At 37.8% G+C, this 24,793-nt stretch overlaps 1 protein-coding gene across 2 annotated transcripts in view; it reads left to right on the top strand.

Moving 5' to 3' along the window:
• Nucleotides 1-23,294, top strand: part of prkcbb (protein kinase C, beta b) — an 84,851-nt gene extending 61,557 nt beyond the window's left edge. The window contains exons 14-17 of one of the 2 annotated variants that reach the window (XM_060892987.1): nucleotides 2,229-2,309; nucleotides 2,429-2,536; nucleotides 3,247-3,387; nucleotides 23,104-23,294. In XM_060892987.1, the coding sequence (XP_060748970.1) occupies nucleotides 2,229-2,309; nucleotides 2,429-2,536; nucleotides 3,247-3,387; nucleotides 23,104-23,262 (489 nt within the window). In that variant the 3' untranslated portion in view covers nucleotides 23,263-23,294. Of the gene's footprint in view, nucleotides 1-2,228; nucleotides 2,310-2,428; nucleotides 2,537-3,246; nucleotides 3,388-9,313; nucleotides 10,242-23,103 lie in introns of those variants that run through there. The other variant, XM_060892985.1, reaches the window with a different exon arrangement.
• Nucleotides 23,295-24,793: the final 1,499 nt, after the last annotated feature.

Genomic DNA, 24,793 nt, shown 5'->3' with positions numbered 1-24,793 from the left:
GCTGAATTCAATATCTAAATATAAGAATTAAGCTAATCAGGCTATCATGTGTAACAGTGTTAACTTAAGCTCTCTTTACACCAGCTGTGAATGTGGCATAGAATAAACGGAGAAAGAAACTCACAGGTGACAAATGACTCGAGATGTCTAGAGCTGTGTACTATTTAATACTGTATTATAAACAACAGTCTAGATGTGATTTCAATCCAGGTTGTGAAAAGCAGCCAGCATCATCTCTGCTTTGTCTGTGTGTCCATGAACAAATAAAGGACAAATATAATTTAGTCCAACATGCTGCTTCAAAATGAATACTAATTTCTGACTAGGTTCCCTAGTCTGAATAGGAAAAGAAAGCCATCCACAACAGAATCATCCATTGCGATTTCTCTTGACCTACTATATTTTCCAGTTTAAAAGACAGGTATTTATATTTATCTCAGCTACCTCAGGAACACAAAGAATGTCACTGTAATCCATCCCAAGTGTTCCTTACAATAGACTCATCAAGAAAACAAGACAGAACACTGATTTGTATGTGACTTGCTCCTGAATTTCCTGCTCAAAAATGATTAGGGTACCTAAACTCACATCATCATCATCATCATCGTCTATTTTAAAGGCTGCAAAAAAGCTTGTATTGCAGTGAGGATGTGATAATCCCCTGAAGTATTTATCCAGACACTTGTGTGTACCTCTGAAGCATCCACAGCTGGGGTTGAAGTAAGGCAAAATTTACACCAGGGACTTGTGAATGCTACACGGGAATGACACAAAACTTCCTGCTCAGGCGCAGGAAGTTATTTTATTTTTTTTTGTTTAAATCAAAAAACTAAATGTGCATGAGGCGGGGTGAAGCCAAAGTTGAGCCAGCTCAATAAAACGTGACACGAGTTTTCCCCAAAAATCAATGAGCTGTATTCACTCCAAATGAACACTTTTTTTTCTTTTTTCTTTCCACATATTTTTTAATGTTAGAATTACCAGTAACACTTTATTAAAAAATAGTTTATTTGAAGTAGTTTTCACATTCAGAAGCATTAAAGAGCTTTAAAGTCCCAGAGGTTTAATACAATCATTTACATCTAATCCAACAAACACTTTCTTCTCATCCAACAATCATCTCTTCAAATATTTCTCTCAAGAGATGCTTGATTTCTCTTGAAGTTTTTTTTTTTTAGTGCAGTTTTTATGAGGGCTATAAATAAGGCTATTATTTGAAGTGCATCGAGTCTCTAGGCTAATTACGGCCATGCGTCAGTCATATCTATTTCCACTTTATAACGATGACATAATTTGTTTCTAACACAGCTTTTAAAAAAGAAAAATGAAAAAGAGCTCATACTGTAGGGGCTTGCATTGTCAAAGAACATCAATGTCTTTAGAAATCATTTGTATACGTAGTTTTAGTTGTACTTTAACTCCACACCTGAACTGTACATCTCTGCTATACCGATGCGATAAACTGTCCTTTATGTTTACATCTGTAAAATGTTTACTTGCACTTTATTCACTATAGGACTATGTACCAGTCAGTAAACTGTAAACTGTATTGTACTGTCTGTCTTGCCAGTCCTGTGTTACTGTATTTAGTTCCTTGCTTTTCTTTATGTTGCTTTGCTCTTTCATGTAGCACCACAGTCTACATTAGAAGGAACGTTGCTTCACTGTGCACTGCACCAGCTGAAGGCTGAAACGACCAGAAAAGCTTCTCGAATTAATTTGACACAAGCTGTACTGGCATCCATTTTGTTGTACTTTTACTCGAGTAGTACTACACAGCTGCGGTGAAAAAAAAAAAAACTTGAATAGTTGAAATGAAATAAATAAATAAATAATGTAATACAATTTTCACTCAAGTTCACTAGTTAGCTAAAAATGTGTAAGATTCTTACCTCAGTTAAAGCTAATTTAGCTAAAAATGCCTCCTCAGGTAGTTTGAATAAAAAAAAAGTTTAATTAAATCCTTCCCACTTGTCACCATACTAAACAGTACTACATCTCTATCTCCCCATACATACAGTATGAGCACATCTCTTGCTGATTATCACAAGTCTTTTCTATTGTACTATCTGCTTCAACGGAACAAACGAACAAACGTGTGAAAGATAAATTGTACATTTCCAGCCAAGTGTACAGTGGCACTCTTAAGGCACAGCAGATTTTAATCTATATTCTATTGTGTACATGTCTCATTTCTTTCACAAATTGCATCTGCGTATGTGTGTTAGATCATTGCGTATCAGCCGTATGGGAAGTCGGTAGACTGGTGGGCGTTTGGGGTTCTGCTGTATGAAATGCTAGCTGGACAGGTAAAAAAACACGCACTCTCTCACTTAATCATCTTCTATTATTATTATTATTATTATTATTATTATTATTATTATTATTACCCTCTCTCTCTGTTTCTCTCTCTCTCTCTGTTTCCCAGCCCCCATTTGACGGAGAGGATGAAGACGAATTGTTCCAGTCCATCATGGAACATCACGTGTCATATCCCAAATCAATGTCTAAGGAAGCAGTGGCCATCTGTAAAGGAGTGCGTAACCAATGTTTCTTTAACTTTTCCATGTAATAATCCATTTCTTGAACCCTGAGAATGAGAACGCAGGGCTCCAGTGTTGTAGGACAGCGAGAACATACAGTATGGCCCTGGAAATATTTTTTTGACCCCCTTGTCGACAGAGTTACACTCTCTGTCATACTAGCCACTTAGCAAAGCATCTACTTAAGAATCCACAGTTGTCAATCCTGTAGTTAACATTCTAGAGTGTTAGCATGATGGAAACATCTGAACTTCTTCTTGTTCTTTGCATTTTATGCAGTAAAAATATACCTCCTTATGTTGCTGATTGGGGACAACAAAGGGCATTAAGAGCTCTTAAATTTTAATCTGATTAGCCAATCACAAGCCTTGTAATGTTACTTTCCTTTCTTGATACCTGTTAGCCTAAATTACTGGTGTTACACAATTACACAATATAATAGCATCTATTAGCTCTAAGCTAAGACCTCAATGTATATTGTAGTGTATATAAAAGCCAAGATCACTTATAAAGTAGTTAACAGAAGGTATCATATTACATTCTGTAATCAAAACCAATCAGTACGCCAGATAGGAAGCCAGGTGTTACACTATTGCTTGCATTGTGCCATATGAGTTAACTTTATTTTACTGTCTTATCAAATTCAACAAAGCAGCATTAAGTGAGAGATTTTAGTTTTTATGTTCTGTGTGTTTATATGTAGCTAATGACAAAGCACCCTGGAAAACGTCTAGGATGTGGGCCAGAGGGAGAAAGAGACATCCGAGAGCACGGTTTCTTCCGCTACATGGATTGGGAGAAGCTTGAGAACAAAGAGGTTCAACCACCATTCAAACCTAAAGCTGTGAGTCATACATACACAGACACACACACACACACACACACACACACACGTGCACACACACAAAAAAATACCTGTTTTGTATGCACAAATACATATACACACATATACTCTTGCATACTGTATATTACTAATATTATTAGCATTACTACTTCAGGAGTTTATAAAGGAGGCAAAACCCAAACCATATCATAAGCACAAGAAGCCAATGCAGAACTCAGCCAAGCAGGCAGCCGATGTAGTTGAACAGGATGAGCATAATTTACAGTATAGACATATTAGTTTGATGGGTAGATTAATAGACTAGCATCAATAATTATGCTAGTGTTTTTAACTGTAGCTTTGAGCTTCACTGAATTATCTTAACCGTTTTAACAATGCGTTCCACTTCATGTAGCTAGTTAAACTGATAACTATAACTGCGCCCAAGCACTTCTGCCAGCAGTAGCAAATAATTCCAGCTCTAGCTAATGTGAAACATATCCATCAGTAGCACATTGAGCACTTAAAGCCAGTGCTGGTTCTGTAGATGCTCCATAGTAATTGAGTAATCAGAAGGGTTAAGAGGCAGTTTCTTGAGAAACATAGATGGTAAACTTGTTTAAAGAGGATGTTGTCAAGGTAGGAATGTTCTAACAGATCACTGAAACAGATCCATGACCGCAACAAAGTGTGCAAAGCGACAGATGGCCTGTGTATAACTGATACTACATGGGAGATGGATTTGGGAATAAATGTACAGTACAGTAGGTATAAGCTATATAATTAACTGGCAAGTCACACACACATACACACACACGCACACACTTATACACACATGGGCAAATCTTTCTTTCTCTCTTTTTATCCTGTCTTCCTATCTCCACCTCTTTCTTTCTTTCTTTCTTTCTTTCTTTCTTTCTTTCTTTCTTTCTTTCTTTCTTTTTTCTTTCTTCCTTTCCTTCCTTCCTTCTTTCCGTCATGTGTCTGATTAGCCTGTTTGCTGGCTGTATCTTCTCTATCAATACACTGGATTCTTTTATTGGTGCAAACTTCAAATTTGACTGTTTGACTTGTAAAAGTCAGGACTAATTAATAGTGTTTAGTAAAACATCCCTTCTTTTTCTATTATTTTATTTCCTTCTTCTGTTTTCTTCTTTCTCTGTCATGCCTCTCGCTCCTTTACTTTATCCTTGTGTGCAGGAGGCTGGTTAGAGATATGAGGGAAAATCCAGCTTTTCTCAGGCGGGCTGTGAGAGCGAGATAGCTGTGTGTGTGTGTGTGTGTGTGTGTGTGTGTGTGTGTGTGTGTGTGTGTGTGTGTGTGCGTGTGTGTGTGTGCGTGTGTGTGTGTATAAACCAGTGAATGGCTGTAGTTCTGCTGTATGTGTATAATCCAGTTATAAGAGTGAACAACAGTACTCTGGCTAATTACAGTACAGCAAACAATCAAGGAAGACAGAAGAAAAGGTGAATAGACTGATAAAATGACAGACAGGAAAACAAAGAAAACAGCCAGCATTAATTGACACAAACACAGGCTGCATTATTTTTGTGCTACCTACAATGCTAGATCATCAAATTGCTGGTAAGCATCTGGGGTAGAGCGCTACACAAATAATAGCTGTTCTCTGTTCTAAAATATTAATAAATGATATTACATGGTTTTTTTGTTTTTTGCACAGCTTTTAATAAATTATTCTCAGATTTACAACATCTAGCAGACGTTCTTATCCAGAGTGGCTAACATTTATCTTATTCATATTTCAGCAGTGAGATTTGAACTCACAACCTTTTAATCTGTAGTGCAATTAAATGATAACCACAAGCACTTAGTTTGTAAATAATGGAGCAATAATGTAACTCTAAGTGATAGCACTGAGTTTGCTCTGAGTGCTAGCACTGAGGTCATTTTTATTGCTAGCATTAAGTTAGCTCTGAGTGCTAGCACTGAGTTATTCCTTAGTGGCGAGTTAACTCTAAACACTAGAATTAATTACGAAATTTCTATACTAAATATAAACCATAATTATAATTAATATTTTTAGCTTCTTTGGGCATTTACTGATAATTACTACGAGATAGGTAGGTAGGTAGGTAGGTAGGTAGCTAAGTAGGTAGGTAGGTAGGTAGGTAGGTAGGTAGGTAGGTAGGTAGATAGATAGATAGATAGATAGATAGATAGATAGATAGATAGATAGATAGATAGATAGATAGATAGATAATAAAAGGCAGGCATGGAAAGGCTGACAGGAAGAAAGATGATACTTGAGACAGAACGACACACAAAACAAAAGCATAACAGAGCGATGAACATACAAATCAACAAGACAAAAACAGGCAGTAAGACACTGAAAGATAAAGAGAAATTTCTGACAGTAACCCAGATCGAGAATAGAGACAGAAAGAAGCCATTCTTATGGGAAACACTCATGTGTCAGTGTGTATTTGTGTTGTGTTTGTGTCAGACATGTGCCGATATTTCATCCTCATATCACTGTAAACACTTATATATTTAATGGTTTCCAAGATAATGGAAGTACCTTATTATTGTTGCTTGTAAGCACTTCTGGTGCAACACAAACTGAAAAAAAATAATAAGAAGACTTTATTTGTCATATAAACATTAGACAGACAAACATTAAACATTGTCACATAGACTTATATATACAGAGCCTTAACCACTGAGCCTCCACTTACCCTACCTTCTTCAGTAACAGCTTATGCTACCTTCATGTGCTACAGGAATGATCCTAATTCCCACTTCTGGAGCGAAATAATGAATAAGTTGTGTTCAACTGCTTTGCTCTCGGATAGAATTTGAAACACAAACAACGGCAGGTTCTTACGTATTTATATTTTCTTTGTTCTTTTTTTAGAGGTTTTCCACCATACCACATATTACTGACAGTTAGCTAGCTTTATCTGGATTTAGAAAAATGAACAATGCTTCTTAATCAGTATAGAAACTGTTTATCTCTGCTATGGTAAACGTTTTTGAAATCGGATATCAAAATAATCTATACAGTAGGTTTTCCATTTGAAATTACTTGATGTGACATTCATGTGTGACTTCCGAGTAGGAAACTTGTAATCACAATAATTCTGGTAGCATGTGAAGGCAGCATTAGATACAAAGCGGTAACTCTATTAACAAGTAAGCTAACTTGCACTGAATAAGAACAGGTGTGAGTGAGAATTATAGCATTGCTGACTCATTAATATTGCTTTACCATTGCTATATCTGAGGCTTAAACTTTTGAGGAAATCTTGACATGTCTGGTAGATCCAGGCTAAGGGCAGAGTAGAGGTTGTTAAACTAGTGTTCACTGGAAGAGGATTGCAAAGATACTGTTTGAGGTATTTGAGGGGAATGATGACGTACAACCTTAGGAATCTCCTTGTTAAGGCTTTCCATTAACTGGTGGAAAGTACCTACAATTCCCAGCTGTAATGTTCGATTGATTACCTGTGAGTCAGCGCAAACGGATAAGTCCAATCCAGGGGAAATAAAGGCTCTGTGTTTATTTAATGCTTTTGAGAGATCAGGATTTTGTGTTGTTGCTTTAATGTCAATCACTTGTGCATGAAGAAATGAGTGCTGATGAGGTAAGTGATTTTGTTCCAGTTCATAGGTAGTTCTATTCAAAATCGTCTCCTCCAGTTTCAGGGTAGGAAGACATCTCCTGTTTCTCCTTGTTCACTCCACAGTCTGTTTCTGGATGTGTTCCACTCAATGTAGTGTTGTTTATATTAGACCGACCAACATTCACTGGCCACTTTATTAGGAACACCTGTGTACTATACATGAGGAATTGTGCAATTATCCCAACAGAAAATCAAATGGCAGCACAGCGCAATGCATGAAATCTTGGAGATATGTTGAGCATCAGTTAATGTTCACGTCAAACATCAGAAGGAGTAAAAATCGATGTGACTTCAACCGACGCATGATCATTGGTGCCATTGAGTATTTCAGAAACTGTTGATCTCCTCTGTCTCTAGAGTTTATGTAGAATGGTATGAAAACCAATATCTGATGAAGATACACTTTGCTAAACTGAAGATACACTTTGCATAGTCTCACCAAATCAAGTCAAGTCAAAAAGCTTTTATTGTCATTTTGACCATATATTGTTGATACAGTACACGGTGAAATGAACTAGAAACACAGAGCGCCAGAAAACAACACAGAAGTAAGGGCTAAATAGTAAGTATTTTTTAACCTAGCCGCATACAATGCAGTCTAGGGCAAACAGTGCAAGACAAGAGGCAGTGCAGACAGACAGACAGTACAATACACTACACGACAGATACATAAGATAGCACAGAATACAGTCTGTCTGGTCCTGTGTACAAATAAGGATGCTTGTTAAAAATATATGTACACATAATGACAGGAGAAGGTGATAGCAGCATTAAAAGTGAAAGGTGCAAAAAAAAAAGGTTGGCAGCACTGAAAAAAGTGGAGTTGTAAACAGAGATGTATGTGTGTGTTCAGTTTTATTGTGGGAATTTAGGAGTCTAATGGCTTTGGGGAAGAAACCATTTCAAAGTCTTGTTGTGAGGACCTGAATGCTTTGGTACCTTTTTTTTTTTGCAGGAGTGTATAGAGTGTGTGAGGGGTGTGTGAGCTCATCCACAATGCTGTCGGCTTTTCGGCTGCAGCGTGTGTGGTAATGAGAGTTGACTTTAATGACTGAAGTTTGGATTGGAAAGTCATTTATCTTTAATTCTCCTGTTTCACTTAGTCTGTGCCTCAAATTCCTGTACTTGGTGTTGCTGCCCACACAAGGTTTGACATCCTGTATGTTTTAATGGATTTTGTCAAGAGTGCTTATTTGAGCTACTTTAGCTACCTTCTTTTCAGTGCTGATCTCTTTCATCATTAAGGCATCTCCACCACACAGAACTGAGCTCACTGGAAGTTTTTTGTTTGTTCTTTTCTTTGTTCCTTTGTTTGTTTGTTGCATCATCCTGTGCAAACTGTTTTTTGGATCAGGAGATCAGCAGTATCTGAACTACTCAATCCAGCCCATCTGGAACCAAGAAGTCACTTAGATCACACTTTTCCCCCAATTCTGATGTATGATTTGAGCAAGAACTCAAGATCTTGACCTGTATTTGCATGATTTTATGAATTGTGAAGCTGACACATGATTGGCTGATTGGATCTTTGCATGAATATATAGGAGTTGTTAATAAATCTTCAGATTGTGTGACTTCTTTGAGCAAGAAAATAAATAAATCCAAGGAGATGGATAATTCAATGTATTGTGACGATGATGCTGAATATATAACAGTGTTTTTTATTATTAACAGTGCTGATGAAGTGGGTAAGGATTAAAATGCAGAGTTTACATTAAATGTGGATAGCGAAAAGGGCCAAAAACAGAAATGTACCTGAATTTGAGTAGTGTGAAACTCAATTAATAATCTCAAAATGTGTAACTGCAAAAATAACTAAATTTTGATGCAAAAATTAAATTAGTAGGTTTAAATATCTTATACTAAACTGCATTACTGAAAGATTTAATACTACCTCATACTACCATTATTTTTTCTTTTGTGATTTTGTTGGTGTCTCTGAAGTAAATTACTGGCGTCATGAACATGCTTGGTTACTTACAGGTGATTTCCATTAAAACCATATAAATATGTTACACTGTATAACTCCACATGTTTGCATTGCTCCTAAAATGCTGCCTACCTAGGTTGCATCTTCTGAAGGAAAAAGAAAAACGATATTATTTGTGTTGAATATCGCAGTATGTCATGTAACCAAAGATCGGCACATGCCTCATTCACACGTTCCATCCCTTCATTGTGTAGATAGTGTTCATAAGTCATATTTATCCTCCATGTTTCTGTTTTTCTGTTGTTCTCACCTCCATCCTTTTCTCCCTCCATCCATCACTCGGTTTTCCTTTTTGTGTTTTTCCTTTTTACAGTGTGGCCGAGAGGCGGAGAATTTTGATCGCTTTTTCACACGTCACCCCCCGGTGCTCACTCCACCCGACCAGGAAGTCATCATGAACCTCGACCAGGACGAGTTCGAGGGTTTCTCCTTCATAAACTCTGAATATCCTAGCACAGAAGCTCAGAGCTAATTAATACTAGCTTTTAAATGAACTCTGCCCCCAAACATCCTATCATTTTAGCCAATCATTCTTGCTTCTGCTGGTGCACGCCCTGCTCCCTACTGGCCACTTGGCTGAAGTGCTTATGAACATAGATCATGACTATAAAATAATCAGATGCATGCAAAACTTGCTCACTGCAGACCTCTTGGCTGTAACTTACTATATGCCTATATACTCAGATGCATGTAGAACCTCTGTAATAACTAGGTCATTAAATAATATGGATTTTATTTATTAGAATACCTGTAAATAACAAGACAGGACGTCAGTAGAGGAGATCTCCACTTCCTTCAGGAATGCTCCAGTTTTTCCTCAATTATCCACTATCTCAAGGAGTTCTCCACTTCTTCCAGGATGCATGAGTGACTTCCTGCAGCCACACAACAATGTGTGCTTCCATCCATCTGTTTAGTAGGCAACAACATAGTGTTAGCTCATAAAGTATCCTGAAGAAGGAATCTAGGAGGGAAGGAAGCAAGAACGAAAGAAAGAAAGGACAGAAGGAGGGAAGAAAGAAAGAAAGCCTTGAAAGAAAGACAAATAAAAAGACAAAAACAAGGAGAGAAAAGGGATGGGTGGAGTGAAAGTAAGGAAGAAATACAAGTATATAGAACAGAAAAGTGGCCATTGGCAAGAAAGATTGCCTAAACATTTGGATGGAAATTGACCAATCAGCTCCCTGCATGTCTTTTACATCATCTGTGAATGGGATTCATTAATGTGATGCCACTAACTTTTTTTTGCATGTGTGAATTATTATTTAAATGCATAACATTCATGAACAGCATGCATTCTGTGACAGTTGCACCTTGACTATCATATTTACATGACTAGAAATGAGCTCTACAGTGATGAGTAGATTATTAGTATTCCTGCTTTCTACACAAATAAGCTGATGACAGACAACCTTAACTGTGATTTTAAAAAAATAATAATAATCACAATAATTGAAGAAAAAAAAAATAAATAAATGCATGCTTGTGTGTAATATGTATGCATTTTGGCTACATTGGCATTACAACCTAAACAGTATGAAAGGACACAGGAACATGGGAAAGGATTTTGCTTTGCCAAGTTGACAACAATAAATCTTATTCTACAAATTCACCCATCTTGGACGTGTGAGCCAAAAGAATAGCAGAAAGCAGATCTCTTATTTCTGGAAATGAATTGTAAGGAGTGATTATTATTTACCAGCTTTCATGCCAGATTTTCTTCTTGTTGCTTCGTTGCTCATCTTTACAACTAACCACACCAGCTAGCCTCCTACATTTCGCTGATAATTGTGATAATTCACAGTTTATTCTTATGGATTTTTGCTACAATACAGATCCTGGTAATCTTCAATAAGTAAATGATCCCAAGATTTTATCACGGAATATTTCACTGATGAAATAAAACATTAATCGGTAAAATACACAAAATGGTTCAAAGTTTTTTGGACACCTGACCATCAGACCCAAATGTGTTAGTAAGCTGTAGTGGAACTAACAGATCCTAAACGTGATCTAGCACGACAATGCTCTCATGCACAATGCATGCTCATTGAAGACATGCTTTCCAGGGTGGATGTGGAAGAACTGTAGTGTCCTGCACAAAGCCTTGAGTCCTGACTTCAGTGCCTGATTGTCTTTGTGGCTGAATAAACACAAATAATCAAAGCTACATTCCAAACCCTTCTAAAATCTTAAATGGGTTCCTCAACAACTACTGTACATCACATATGTGTGTTATGGGCAGGTATCCACAATCTGTATTATTTGCACTATTCTCACTAAAGTTCTCTCACTTACTAAAGTCCCCTGGTCACATGACAACATTAATAGGGTTAAAAAAATCACACAGTTGTGTTCACAATGTATGACACAAGCAGGCAAAAAAATCAGATTTATTCCACTTATATAATATGAACGCAAACATAAACAACTTTCAATTTGCTCTCAGTTTTTCACAAGACAGGATTTCACTGACTTTTGCCTTTTAGAGATGTTTTAACATGTTCACCAGAGGCTACTGTACATCCTCCCACTGATGACTAATGGCTTAACCACACACTCTTATATCTATAGTGGGGACTAACTGTTTCAGTTTGCTAGCAAGAACTGTTGTTATTTCACTATCTATAACGGTGCTAGGGAATCCTTGAATCCTTAAATCCGATCACAGGTTTATATTAAAGTAAGCTATAATTTCATTCACAGGAGTTCCTCATTATCTAAATAAACAAAAACATATTTTTAATCATTGATATGCCTTCTATATGGACACAAAGGGTAAAATACGAAGTTGTAATCGCTGGTGGATACAAGGTGGATTTGGAGAGACCAAACAGTGTTTTTGTAAAGGAAAAAAAATTAAACCAAGGTAAATCATCTTTTTGTACTGTGATATAACAACCAACAAAATTTACCTAAAAAACAAAAAGAACAAACTAACAATAAATTGGTTACACAAACGTATAAACCTCAAAGCACTCAGTCTGTTTGGAGAAAGATTCTAACAATGGATTTTTATACCACAATTTTGTTTCACTCTTTCATGCAAAAATTCTTGCTATTTATTCAAATGCAAGAGGACCTTATGGTTCAAAACAAGCAGTTTGTGGTTACTAAAATAGAGGAAGTGCAACTGTCTGTTATGGAAAATATGTATGTTTTTCTATAGTAAAATCTTATTCATAGGATTCTGTCAAGTGGACACTTCACTTAATCTAAAACAGACTTAAAATTATACACAATCAATTTTATTGTACAGACCTTTATGCACCCTGAACTTCGGAGCTAGCTAGACTTATAAACAACAAATTTCACAAATAAATAAAAATTACTAAACTGAACTTTATACTCAGTTTATTTACACCATGTCTACAGACTCTAAGTGTTTAACACTAAGTGTTTCTGGCTAACGTTTGAAAGTCAGTCATGTTCATTCTGATATTAGTGGACAGGCAGCTGATCGGAACGTTCCGCCCCTTTAAGAGGTCACCCAATCCTTATAAGAAGATGCTATGTACCTAAGCAGGACAAATGAGGAGCTTACTGAGATGCAAAACACAGCTGCTCACAATATATATGTTGAATCAAGTGCATCTGGCCTTCACGATGTTCCATGTTATGTGGTAATGCTTGGGGAATGCTTTTCCCCTTCTCCCAACTGATCTTTTATTTTTTTTTAATTCAGTACCAAGATCCTGTATCTTGCTTGTAACCAACCAGAGCCAAATCAAAAATATCCTACAGAAGCAGCTAATCTTTTTTTGGGGCTAATCAGAATGACATTCATTAATAATTAAGTGATAAGTTTGAACATGTTTGGTTAATTCTATTCTATATTCTAATCAATTGTTCAACCAATTTTTCTACCCTAAAAAACTTTGTCATTTGGATTGAACAAAAATCTCAATTTCAACATGACATTTTTAAACTGGATACAAGATGTAAACTATAGGAAAAACTTACATCAACACCCCATCAATGATTATTTTCCTATAATAGCATGCTGTATTTTGTTTTATGCAGTACACACAGGTATTATTTATTCATTACATAAGTAAAATAGTGAAATAAAAAGGAAGTTGTAGTTTTTATCTTGAATCAGGACTGTGAAATTGAGTTCTGAATAAAGACTCCTGTGCAGCGAGAGGTTATAATTGGCTAGGTATAATTGGCAGTGTACTAGATTTAGTAGTGATTTAGTCAGCCAACTCACAAGCCTCAAATAATAAAACATATAAAAACAAACAACATACCGCTCACCCTCACCCTGATGATACATAATATAATGTTTTAATAACATGTCCTACTGTATGTCTTATGTCCTCTGGCTGCATTTAATAGCTAAATCATGAACTAGTCTTAGTATGTATTTCCACTCTCTAAAATATGAAACGTAGGGGTGAAACTTTGAGGTCAGTGAGGGTTTGATGAAAAAAAAACAAGATAAATGCTTCACACTATAAGCTTTCAGCAAATTATCTCACTATAGTTGATTTAAATCTGATTTTGGTTCAATAAGCTAATTCACCAAATCTCCTCTAAGGGCAGTTTATTTATCCAGGAAGCATTGGAAATAAAGATTAGAGAGCACCATTAAAGACCCATTATTTTTATACCTGACAACCTTTTACACCTTTTGTGCAGGAATTGATTATAGGAGTGCACTAGGAGTATTACTCAAAAGGATGGAAACAAAAAAATATTTCCCCATCTGGAATAACTGGCAATGAGTTGCAAATGTGTTGGGAATTCTCCTCTGGAAACCATGCCCTTTCTCTACATCTCACTTTAGACCTCCGTGTCGATTTTCCTGCTTAAATGATGCAACTCTTTTACTTTCCTTGCAGGTGAATGATACCAGTTAGTTTAATGCAAATTAAAATAAACATCTTAACATAATTATATGTTAATTAAGATGTTAAGATGTTAATTATAATGAACATCTTAATGTTCAACATCTTATTTATTATAAGTTACTTACTTATTTATAGACACATTAATTGCAAAAACTAGCTCAAAATGTTTGGGCATAGAAGAAAAACAACAAAAAATAGGGCTACAATTATGTGTTGGATTTAATGTTGTGTTAGTCGGTACAGATGTGTTCAAGGATCTTGTGATTATCAAAAAAAAAACTGAAATACAAAAATTATACATTATCCAATTATGCTATATTGTTCTTCTGCAGGTCTGTTTTTTGTTTTTTTTTAATACTAAGAACAATAATTCAGTTATAGTCATTGACAATGATGTCAAAAAATACCACATTACAGACTGGCAGCAAATTAGCAGGGTCTCTTGCTAGCAAACAGCAAACAGCTTAGCTAAATTAAGTCTATACAAATGCGTTTTTTTTTCTTTCTGAGATTTCATTCTCAGCCTGTTAATAAAATAAAGAGTTAGGGTTAGTTGCTGCTAAGAAAGAATTTATGAGGAAGAATACAATCCAGCTTGCTATCTAGAAGCAAACACCCAACAGGTAGTGCCAGTTAGCTAGCAGTGTGGTATTACTGTTATGTTTACAACAGACTGTGGTGACTAAAATAATCAAATGAACATTTTTAAGCTTTCTAGTTTTACTGGTTCTATGACATACCCAACTCTTCTGCCCAGCAGATGCAGATGCTGCTATACAGATGCAGATGCTGCTATAAAAGCAGATGCTGCTATACAATAGTACAATGTCACTAATGTCACCAATGCTGTTAATGTTGTAGGAAAAAAAAATACATGCACAAATATGTAAAAACTTTGCTGATTTTTTTTTGTTTAGTTTGTTTTATTTATCCACCTATTTCTAAGAAATACAGAAAAGGAATGAATTCTGAATGACTACAAATGCATGATATTAATCACAACATAGTTTAGCATAGATTAGCATAAACAGCATACATTGAGGCTGCTTTTTATCGTAGATTTTTCATGTGCCAACGTATTTTACAAAGATAAATGCAGCATAGCTATTAAAAGAAAGAAATAAAAATTGAAGAAATAAATACATTTGTTTTTTTTATTTGTCTTTATCACTTTGTCTCCACAGCACAGTTGTTAGCATGTAGCTCAGATGCAGTAATGCAGGGTTTGTGTTTGATTGTGTTTACCAATGCTACCATTTATACCTCTGATTATATTTCATATGTTGAATGCTAATGCATAATGTAGCTACAGAAGGCAGTTTACAGAGGAAAGAGGACTGAAGCTATCAACATAAATTTTACAAATAGCTGAACTTTTGATGTTATGTTATTATGTAATTAGAATTTATGCCTCAGAACAGACCAAATGATGCAGAGAAACAATCGACATGAAACCTAAATCTTTGTGGAGCTTATTAACTGCTGCTTATCTGATCTGAAATGAATGTTTTATTAAATCGGTAAATCTGTCATGTCAAGTTCAGAATTGGAGTCACTACAAAAAATGAGAACAATTTTTGTAATTTGCCTTACTGATTTGTTAAAATATATACCACCAGAAAGACCTTTCTAACATTTCTGATTTCACTAAAAATTCTTTAGTGAGAGCAGAATGGAAATAGAATTCTCAGACTTATTTTCATCATTATAATGGATGAATTGTTATATTCCTAGTCGCTAGTCTGATATAAAAACGAGTCAGGACTTGTGTTTTACTCTCTGTTGATAACCTTACACAGAATTTAAGTGATTGAAGATAACACCTTCAAATTATAGATGCTTATGAACACACACTTGGGGCATCTCAGAGGGCAGAAATGAGTTTGACAACACAATAAATAAAACTGTTTTTGTGACTATATCATATTTCATGCATATATTTCCTCTAGTATTCTAGATAAAAAATAAATACTAACTTCATATTAACCACTACTGTGGAGACAAATACATTTAAAATCCTGAACATGGACACAACCAAAACAGACGGAATTCCATTTATGCCTCTCTATTTCTTAGATTTTTCACATTTTAGAATATTTAAAAGGAGGAAATGTACAATGTAGTGTCTTCCGAAACTTTTGACTGGCAATAAAGATGAAGTGATAATGCATATAATGTGTACGAGCGTGTTTCAGCAGTTATAAAAGCTGCTGAATGTAAACATTTTTTCTAATTCTTCCCAGTTCACAGTGTTATGCAATGGAAAGCTAATCTGCTACTGAATGTCCATTCACTTCTGTCTTTTACACTTATTTATCTGCTGTGTGTGTGTGTGTGTGTGTGTGTGTAGTGTGCAGTAGCTTCCTGATTCATTAATTCATTCATTTTGAATTTTGCTGCTTATCAGCAGAGAACAGATTTGCAGCTCTTCAGCACCTAATTCGGCTTTATCCTCGAAACCTTGTCGCCTCAGTGGAGGCACAAATTAAAGATTCACTTGAACCCCTTAGCATTGCTCATGTCAAAACCCACCAGGAGAATAAATAAAAATGCCTAGTATTTGTAAATTTGAAGCATGAATTTAGTGCAAGATGTTACTGCCAGGCCCTCTATCTCTTATTTCTACTTCACAGCTGACACACACACACACACACACACACACACACACACACACACAGTGTGAGCCAAAAGGCTCCATATTTACATTGATTGGCGCAGAGATGAAGAGAAGACAGGGGTTAGTTAAAAAAAATGTCAAAATGATTATATCAATGTTGGAATTTAATTTCAATTGCATGTATATGTTATTTATGATAAATACTTGCACTTTATAAGGAACACCTGCGCTTCTACTCATTTAGGCAATTATACAATCAGACAGTCAATGTAATCGAGTGCCAATTTTGTGGAGATTTTGAGAGAAGAGCAGTTGAGAGCCGACAGCAAGGCCACAGTAACTTAGGAAACTTAGGAAGCATCTCAAAACACTCAGTATGTTATAACTTGAGGCAGATATGCTACAAACAACAGCAGAAGACCACTTTGAATTCTACTTCTGTCAGCTTGAATTCTACTTCTGTAAACAGGAATCTGAGATCGGTAAAGACTGGATAAATGAATCTCGATTTCTGTCATAGCATGAAGATGCTTAAGGGAGGAATTTGGCATCAACAGAATGAATCAATAGACAAAAGATGCTAACAGTTCAGGCTGCTGCTGAAGGAGTGGAGTATGAAATGTTTTATTAGCACATTTTGGGCCTCTTAATACCAGTCAAGTTTGAATGCCACAGCCTAACTGAGTATTCATGCTGACCATGTGGAACCCTTTGTGGCCACCCCAATAACCAGAACTGATCTGAACCGAGAGCAAGAGATTTGCTGCTTAAATCTGCAGCAATTATGTGAAAGCACCTTAACATGGACCAGTGTCTCATTTCTCACTTTGTGGAATTCATGCCAGGATGCAACACATTTTGAGTCTGAAATCTCAAGTTTATTTACATAAAAGAAGAAGGTACTGTACTGTATATCTTAGATATAATCAGAGAGTCTGTGAGAACAGGATAAATGAGATGGCAGCTTTCTTATTCAGTCCCAACCTTTGATTAAAAAATAAAATCACCTGTTGTTAAAGATTCTCACAGTGATACAAGCACATATTTATGGTACAGTTGATCCTCAAAACATTTAGTGTGATTTTAGTTATTTGAGCATACACTATATGTCCAAAGTAAGTAGAAACCTGACCATCACACCAATATGTACTTGTTGAACATCCCATACCATCAGCTCTAGGAAGACTTGATTTTGGAGTGTGGATGTGGGGATTTACCCATTCAGTCACAAGAGCGTTAGTGAGGGCTATAAATTATGTTAGGCAAGGAGGTCTGAGACTTTAGTTATCATTCCACTTTATCTCAAGTGTGTTCAGTGGGTTTGAGGTCAGGACTATGTGCAGGACACTCAAGTTCTTCCATGCCAACCTTGGTAAATCATGCCTTTAGTTGCAATAGAAAAGTAATTTTTAATGCTTCATCAGTCATAGACATTCTATACAATCCTGTGCTTCCAAATTTATGGCAACAATTTTGGGATGTTCTACACATGGGTGTGATAGTCTGGTTTCCACTTACATTGGACATATGTATAGTGTATGTATCCCAACAATGCCAATGATCATCTTATTACTGCAGAATTTACTGTTATGCTCATACCAATGGTAAGGGCAATTTTAATCTTGAATCTAGTGTGGCACACCTCATAATAAAGTGCGTGAGAAGGAGACACGAAGCATGTCACAATAGAGGCTTTGTGACCAGCTCCTCTTTGGTTCAATATGATAATCAGTCAATGGCCAGGCTTGGTTTAGACATAGGAGTACCACATATTTTACCTCCATATCAAATGAGCACTGGATTGGATTGCACATCAAGAAATCACTGCAGGCATTCATACAAAGGTCATAAAAATCATACAGTAATCTACAGTAAAGGGAACCTAAAAAAAGCATCCTGTAGGTCTGCAAGTCTGCAAGGTCTGCAAATCAGATGCAAGTTTGCCACTACAGGGTCTACCATTTCTGTTATTGCCAAATAGGCTTTGAAACACCAAAAGGAAGAGGATTGGAGAACTGTAGTTTTTATCCATTATGATGGTGGGTCTACAGGGCTACTGTGTAATCAACAGGCAGGCTCACCAAGGGGGCATGTAAACCAAATTAGCATTCAGCCCAGATTAGAGATTCACTCCATATCCTGGCCAACGTTTCCGACTGATGGAAGAGTCAACATTTGCAAATTGCAGGGATTTCCCAAATGCCAGCAAGAGACAGCTAACATATAACAGATAACATATTGCCAATGTGTATCACGGATGATGCAAATGCCTAAGTCTTCACCAGGGAGTCATTTGCACTCAGCACTGGGGCTGCAAACATCTGGGTATAGAACTTCCTCTGGTGAGACTTCCAGTAATGCAACCCAAGCCACAGTGACAGGAGGAGCATATTATATAGCTTCAACTTGTTTTATTAAAGCCAAAAAATTTACATCAGTAGATTCGAGTTGAAGTGTGGGTGGAGTGTTCATATCTGTCAAAATGAACCAAAAAACTGGTCCACACCAAACAAGGTAGGTGTGAAAGTGTCTTTACAAATGCTTTAAGGAACAGTGTCTCTCCTTTTACAAGATCTCACAACTGCCTCCAAATCCATCAATATGCAAACATGCACTCATCACAATGAATAACTTACATTAGAATATTTAGAATAATAACATTCAGAATATTCTGTTTCTACCACAGACAGTTGTCACAATGTACTGCCATCACTCAGAAACAACTGTGAAGTTGTGGAGGATCCAAGTGCAGGTTGAAGAATTAATAAACAAAATCACAAAGTAATCCAGGGAAGGACAATAACAAAACAGGATGAGAACCATAAAGTACTACAACCGACAAAGAACATGGCAAACATTCTGGGTTAAATACACATGTGGAACCAATGAAAATGGGAACTGAAGGACACATGACTACATTTACCAATCACAAAATAACACATTAGCACATTCGCCTCACACCTCCATGGTTGGGGGTTCAAGTCCCGCCTCCGCCTTGTGTGTGTGGAGTTTGCGTGTTCCGGGGGTTTCCTCCGGGTACTCCGGTTTCCTCCCCCGGTCCAAAGACATGCATGGTAGGTTGTTTGGCATCTCTGGAAAATTGTCCGTAGTGTGCGATTGCGTGAGTGAATGAGAGTGTGTGTGTGCCCTGCGATGGGTTGGCACTCCGTCCAAGGTGTATCCTCCCTTGATGCCCGATGACGCCTGAGATGAGCACAGGCTCATCTCCCGATGCCCGATGACGCTAGAGCACAGGCTCCCCGTGACCCGAGGTAGTTCGGATAAGAGGTAGAAAATGAATGAATGAATGAATGAACATATCACAAAGCAGGAGAACATTAGGGCAAGGGAAGCAAGACAAGAAACAGGTTACAAATTAAAACATGAAATCCAGAACACAAGACAAAACACTATGCTACATAATCCCCCTGTAAGGGTGGCTTCTGAAGCCCTTAAAGAATACTCCATCCAAAACATCAAAAAGTCTGGGAGGATGGTGGAAAGGTGGAGGCAGTCTTGGGGGTGGGATATAGGGCCAGGCCCATAAAGCAGGACTGTAGCTGGATCCTTGTGAAATGCTGGGCCTGGGCCTTGACCATGCAGTCATGTAAGTCCTAGATGACGGAGCAGCGGTGGACCAGGACCATGGGGCAATGGTACATCTGGGATGTGGAACCGTGGCTGGCCTGGATCATGGAGCACTGGAGGACCTGGGCCATGAAGCATTTGCAGACCTGGGAAATGTAGCAGAAGGTCCTGGAACACTGGAGGACCTGGGCCATAAAGCATTTGCAGATCTGGGAAATGTAGCAGTAGGTCCTGGTGCAGTGGCGGACCTAGATTACGGAGCACTGGAGGACCTGCGCCATGAGGAATTTGCAGACATGGGCAATAGAGCAGAAGGTTCTGGTGCATAGTGGAGCACCAGCACCCTTGTGAGACTCAGGAACAACCTCCATGGTTACATCACGGCATAAGTTAATATCTGGAACGACCTGGTCGCATTGCAACACGTGTGAAACTCAGGAATGACCTCCAAAAGCAGGGCATCTTCTAGACTGGACACCAGTCTTTTGCGCCTATGGGAAACCTTGCCATCTTCATACGCAACACTGAAGACACTGATATGGTGTCCATGGTTTCTGAAGACTCTGGGATAACACCCCTAAAAGTCTCTGGAACGATGTCCATAACTGCTGAAGGCTCTGCTAATGCACCCACATTGGCTGAGGGCTCTGGTGGGGCAGCCATTTTGTGGAAAGGTTCAGGAGTGGCAGGCATGTTGTGAACAGGTGCTGACCCAGCAGTCATAACATGAACAGGCTTAGGCCTGATAGGCTTGTAATGAACTGGCTCTGGCTTGGCAGGCATGACATGAGCAGGCTTTGGCATGGCAGGCAGGACGTGAGCAGGCTTTGGCATGGCAGGCAGGACGTGAGCAGGCTTTGGCATGGCAGGCAGGATGTGAGCAGGCTTTGGCAAGGCAGGCAGGACATGAGCAGTCTTTGGCATGGCAGGCAGGATGTGAGCATTCTTTGGCATGGCAGGCAGGACGTGAGCATTCTTTGGCATGGCAGGCAGGACGTGATCAGGCTTTGGCCTGGCAGACACGACGTGAGCAGGCTTTGGCATGGCAGTCATGATGTGAGCAGGCTTTGGTATGGTAGGCAGGATGTGAGAAGGCTTTGGCAGGTCAGGCAGGATGTGAGCAGGCTTTGGCAGGGCAGGCCAGACATGAGCAGGCTTTGGCATGGCAGGCAGGACGTGAGCAGGCTTTGGCAAGGCAGGCAGGACCTGAGCAGTCTTCGGCATGGCAGGCAGGACGTGAGCATTCTTTGGCATGGCAGGCAGGATGTGAGCAGGCATTGGCATGGCAGGCAGGACATGCGCAAGCTTTGGTATGTTAGGCAGGATATGAGCAGGCTTTGGCAGGGCAGGCAGGATGTGAGCAGGCTTTGGTATGGTAGGCAGGATGTGAGCAGGCTTTGGCAGGGCAGGCAGGATGTGAGCAGGCTTTGGCAGGGCAGGCACGAAGTGAGCAGGCTTTGGCATGGCAGGCACGATGTTAGCAGGCTTTGGCATGGCAGGCAGGATGTGAGCAGGTTTTGGCATGGCAGGCAGAAACGTGAGCAGGCTTTGGCAGGGCAGGCAGGAACGTGAGCAGGCTTTAAATTAGCGTTGTGTTCCTCCTCCGTGACCCCCACAGTAAAGTCAGAACCACTTAACCTCAAAGCAAAGTCTATGTATTGTTCTAGAGTCCAGTGTGGGGTATGTGATGGCATTAACTGTGAAATTTCACTCAATAAACCATATTGGAAAATGTCCTTGAGAGGCAAGTCATTAGATTTTACCTTATAAACAGAGTTCACATAATTCCTCCACAAAATCCTCAATAAGCCAACTTCCCAGACAAATGCGTAAAATCCTTACCACGGATCCATAGTTTAGTCAGTTGTTTTGTCACGAACTTTGAACGATGAGACAGAGGAAGTGCAGGTAGAAGATTTAATAAACAAAAACACAAAGTAAATACACATGGGGAACCAATGAAAACAGGAACTGAAGGACACATGACTACATCAACCAAACACAACATAACATATACATAGATATAAAAATGTCTTAAATTACATGTGTTGGCATTAGTCGGAAAGTACAAGTGTTCAATTTAAAGGCAAGAACATTTTGACAGAAGATGACTAAAGATTCCGGGGAAGTTCAGATGATGAGAAGCCTATTCTTAACTAAACCAATCTGGCTCTTGGTAGTAATTGACCCTCGCGGGATTAATCAGATCTTTGTTGCCGCTAGACTGAGAAACGTAAACAAATGTAGTATAGGAAAAAGGAAACTAGATAATTTCATGAATAATTTAAGTATGAAGTGTTGGGGATAAGTGCATAGCAGAGAACAGATATGGCTACAAATACGGTATTTTTCTGCAGTGCCATTTGTGTCTACAGCTAATTCAGTACAATACGATTAAGAGGTTCAACACTATCATCAAATGTACCGTAGATTATGCACCATGAACCATATTCAAGTTGAAAGTGTGGTCTTAAGAAGGAAATTGTTGGGATTTGTAAAAATCTATTATAGCTAAATTGCAACTAAAATGTAAAAAAAAACATAGCAGTTTGAAGAATGAAGAATTGAAGATGACTAATCAGCTGACTTGCCTGCTAGTTGACTATGAGTGATGTTCATTATTTTGTCAGTAAACACAGCAAATACTACGAATTCATTCAGAACATATACGTACACACTACATTATTTGAGACATAGCCTGTGTGAAGTGTTTTCTAAAAAGTTTGTTATATGTGCTTTGTGTCACTGAAGTGCTTGTGTTTGTTTGTGTATGTGTGTCTCTTTCTTTCAGCTGAATTGCTTCTATTCATGGATTTACATTAATGGTTAGCTTAAGAGAAACTCTTTCTCTTAGTCTTGCTCTCTCTGACTCTATCTCTGTCGATTCTACATGTCTTTCATACCAGATGCTGGACAACAAAAGGCAAACATTCCAATGCAGAACGGGAGCCTTAAAGGGAAACCTGTCTGCAGAGATATGCAAAATGGGGTTTTCCTCCAATATGTGCCCAAATTAACAGCAGGCTTTCCCTTGTTTTGCAGAAAAACAGCCGAGATACATGCAACTTTGATCGCGAGTTTACGAAGATGCCAACGGAGCTCACGCCAACTGATAAACTCTTCATCATGAATCTGGATCAAGACGAGTTTCTTGGATTTTCTTACACAAATCCAGAATATGTTCCTCCATCTAAGTCATGAAAATGGTCCTAAAAAGTACCTTAAAAAGAGTTTAAATTCTTCTGTAGTCTTCTATATTTATCAATGTTGCACCTGAGAAGCTGCCCTGGAACACTCTAGATTTTATAGCAATACAGTTCTCCATTTTTGGATCACAACAACTCAGGTTTCTGAGAGCTTGCTAATATTTCATTCTAAATTTATAGTAACTCTATATGCTGAGTGATGCAATTAATGGATGAAGCTATTCGTGCTAACCTTGACCCTTATTCTAATATCATTATTCTAATTATGGTCAAGTTTCTCTCACCTTGACCCCACACTACAATCCTACTCCTCACCTGCAATCCTTGGCCCATGCTATATCCCCATCCTCAACCAAACCCTGCTCTCTACACTCCCCTTGCCTCTTTTCCAACACCTCATCACCCCCATACCCTTTCTTGTTAATCTGACCATTACTCTAACAGCCTACCACTGAGCCTGCCACACAGAGGGTTTCCTTGCATTAACCCTCTGAAAATTAAGAAGTCAGAAAATCACATTGATAACGCCTTAATCTATAAACATAATCATTCAAAATGCTTAAACAAACCTTTTTGTTAGGAATTCTTACAAATGACAGCAAGGTTTATATAACCATCAAATATTAAAAAATACTGGTAATTATTCAAAATTGTAAAATTGGACATTCTGAAAAAAACTGCTTCTTTAATTCAATGAAAGAAATTAATATTCTTCTACTGGTTTTAGATCATTCAAGATAAGATATTTTTATTTGATCAAAACCATATAAAAGTGTAGGCTACTTTCTAAACTTGCCTTGGCACCTACCGATATAATGTTAGGTACTGTATGAAACCAGTTTAACAAACTCGGCAGTAAATGCAGTCAGTTTGTCTAAAGATATCTAAAACCGGTCTAGCTAATTGTGCCACAAAAGTATTACTGGTGTTGCATGAGAAGGTGTGGTGCTCAATTGGAGTTCGAATTCATACCAAAATGGTTCAGCAGGGTTGAGGTCAGGGTTCAGGTGGAACTTGAAATCACCAAATTTGACAAGCATTATCTTCATGCACTGTCATCCTTGAACAGGTTTGAGCCTCTTAGTTACAGTGAAGGGAAATCTTATAGCTACAACATACAAAGAAATTCCAGACAATTGTGTGCTTCCAAATTTTTGACAAACGTTTGGGAAAGGACAACATAAAGTCAGATGTTCACATACTTTTTGCAATGCTGTGAATTTGGTTAGGCTCATAACCCTAATCTTGATCAAGTGAGGAATACTCTAACAAGCTAGCAACTAAATCATCTGAGCATTTTTACAGCTGCAATTGTTATGCTGGCTGCTTTGTTTTCTTGTACTAACATCCAACAGGATTTCCCCAAAAAATGTTTAAATACACTGATTTTCTTGTTTTGAGTTGACACATGGACTAGGCAGTTAATTCCCATTCAAAAGTATTTGTACTTAAATGGACTGATAGGAATAAGTTCATAATCAAGTTAATTCTTCTATAAGATTATAACCTTTTATTTCAGTTATACA

This window comes from Tachysurus vachellii, chromosome 18 (assembly GCF_030014155.1).
Source record: "Tachysurus vachellii isolate PV-2020 chromosome 18, HZAU_Pvac_v1, whole genome shotgun sequence".
Taxonomy (NCBI): Eukaryota; Metazoa; Chordata; class Actinopteri; order Siluriformes; family Bagridae; genus Tachysurus; species Tachysurus vachellii.
Note: the sequence above shows the minus strand (reverse complement) of the source record. Positions and strands in the feature narration are given on the sequence as shown.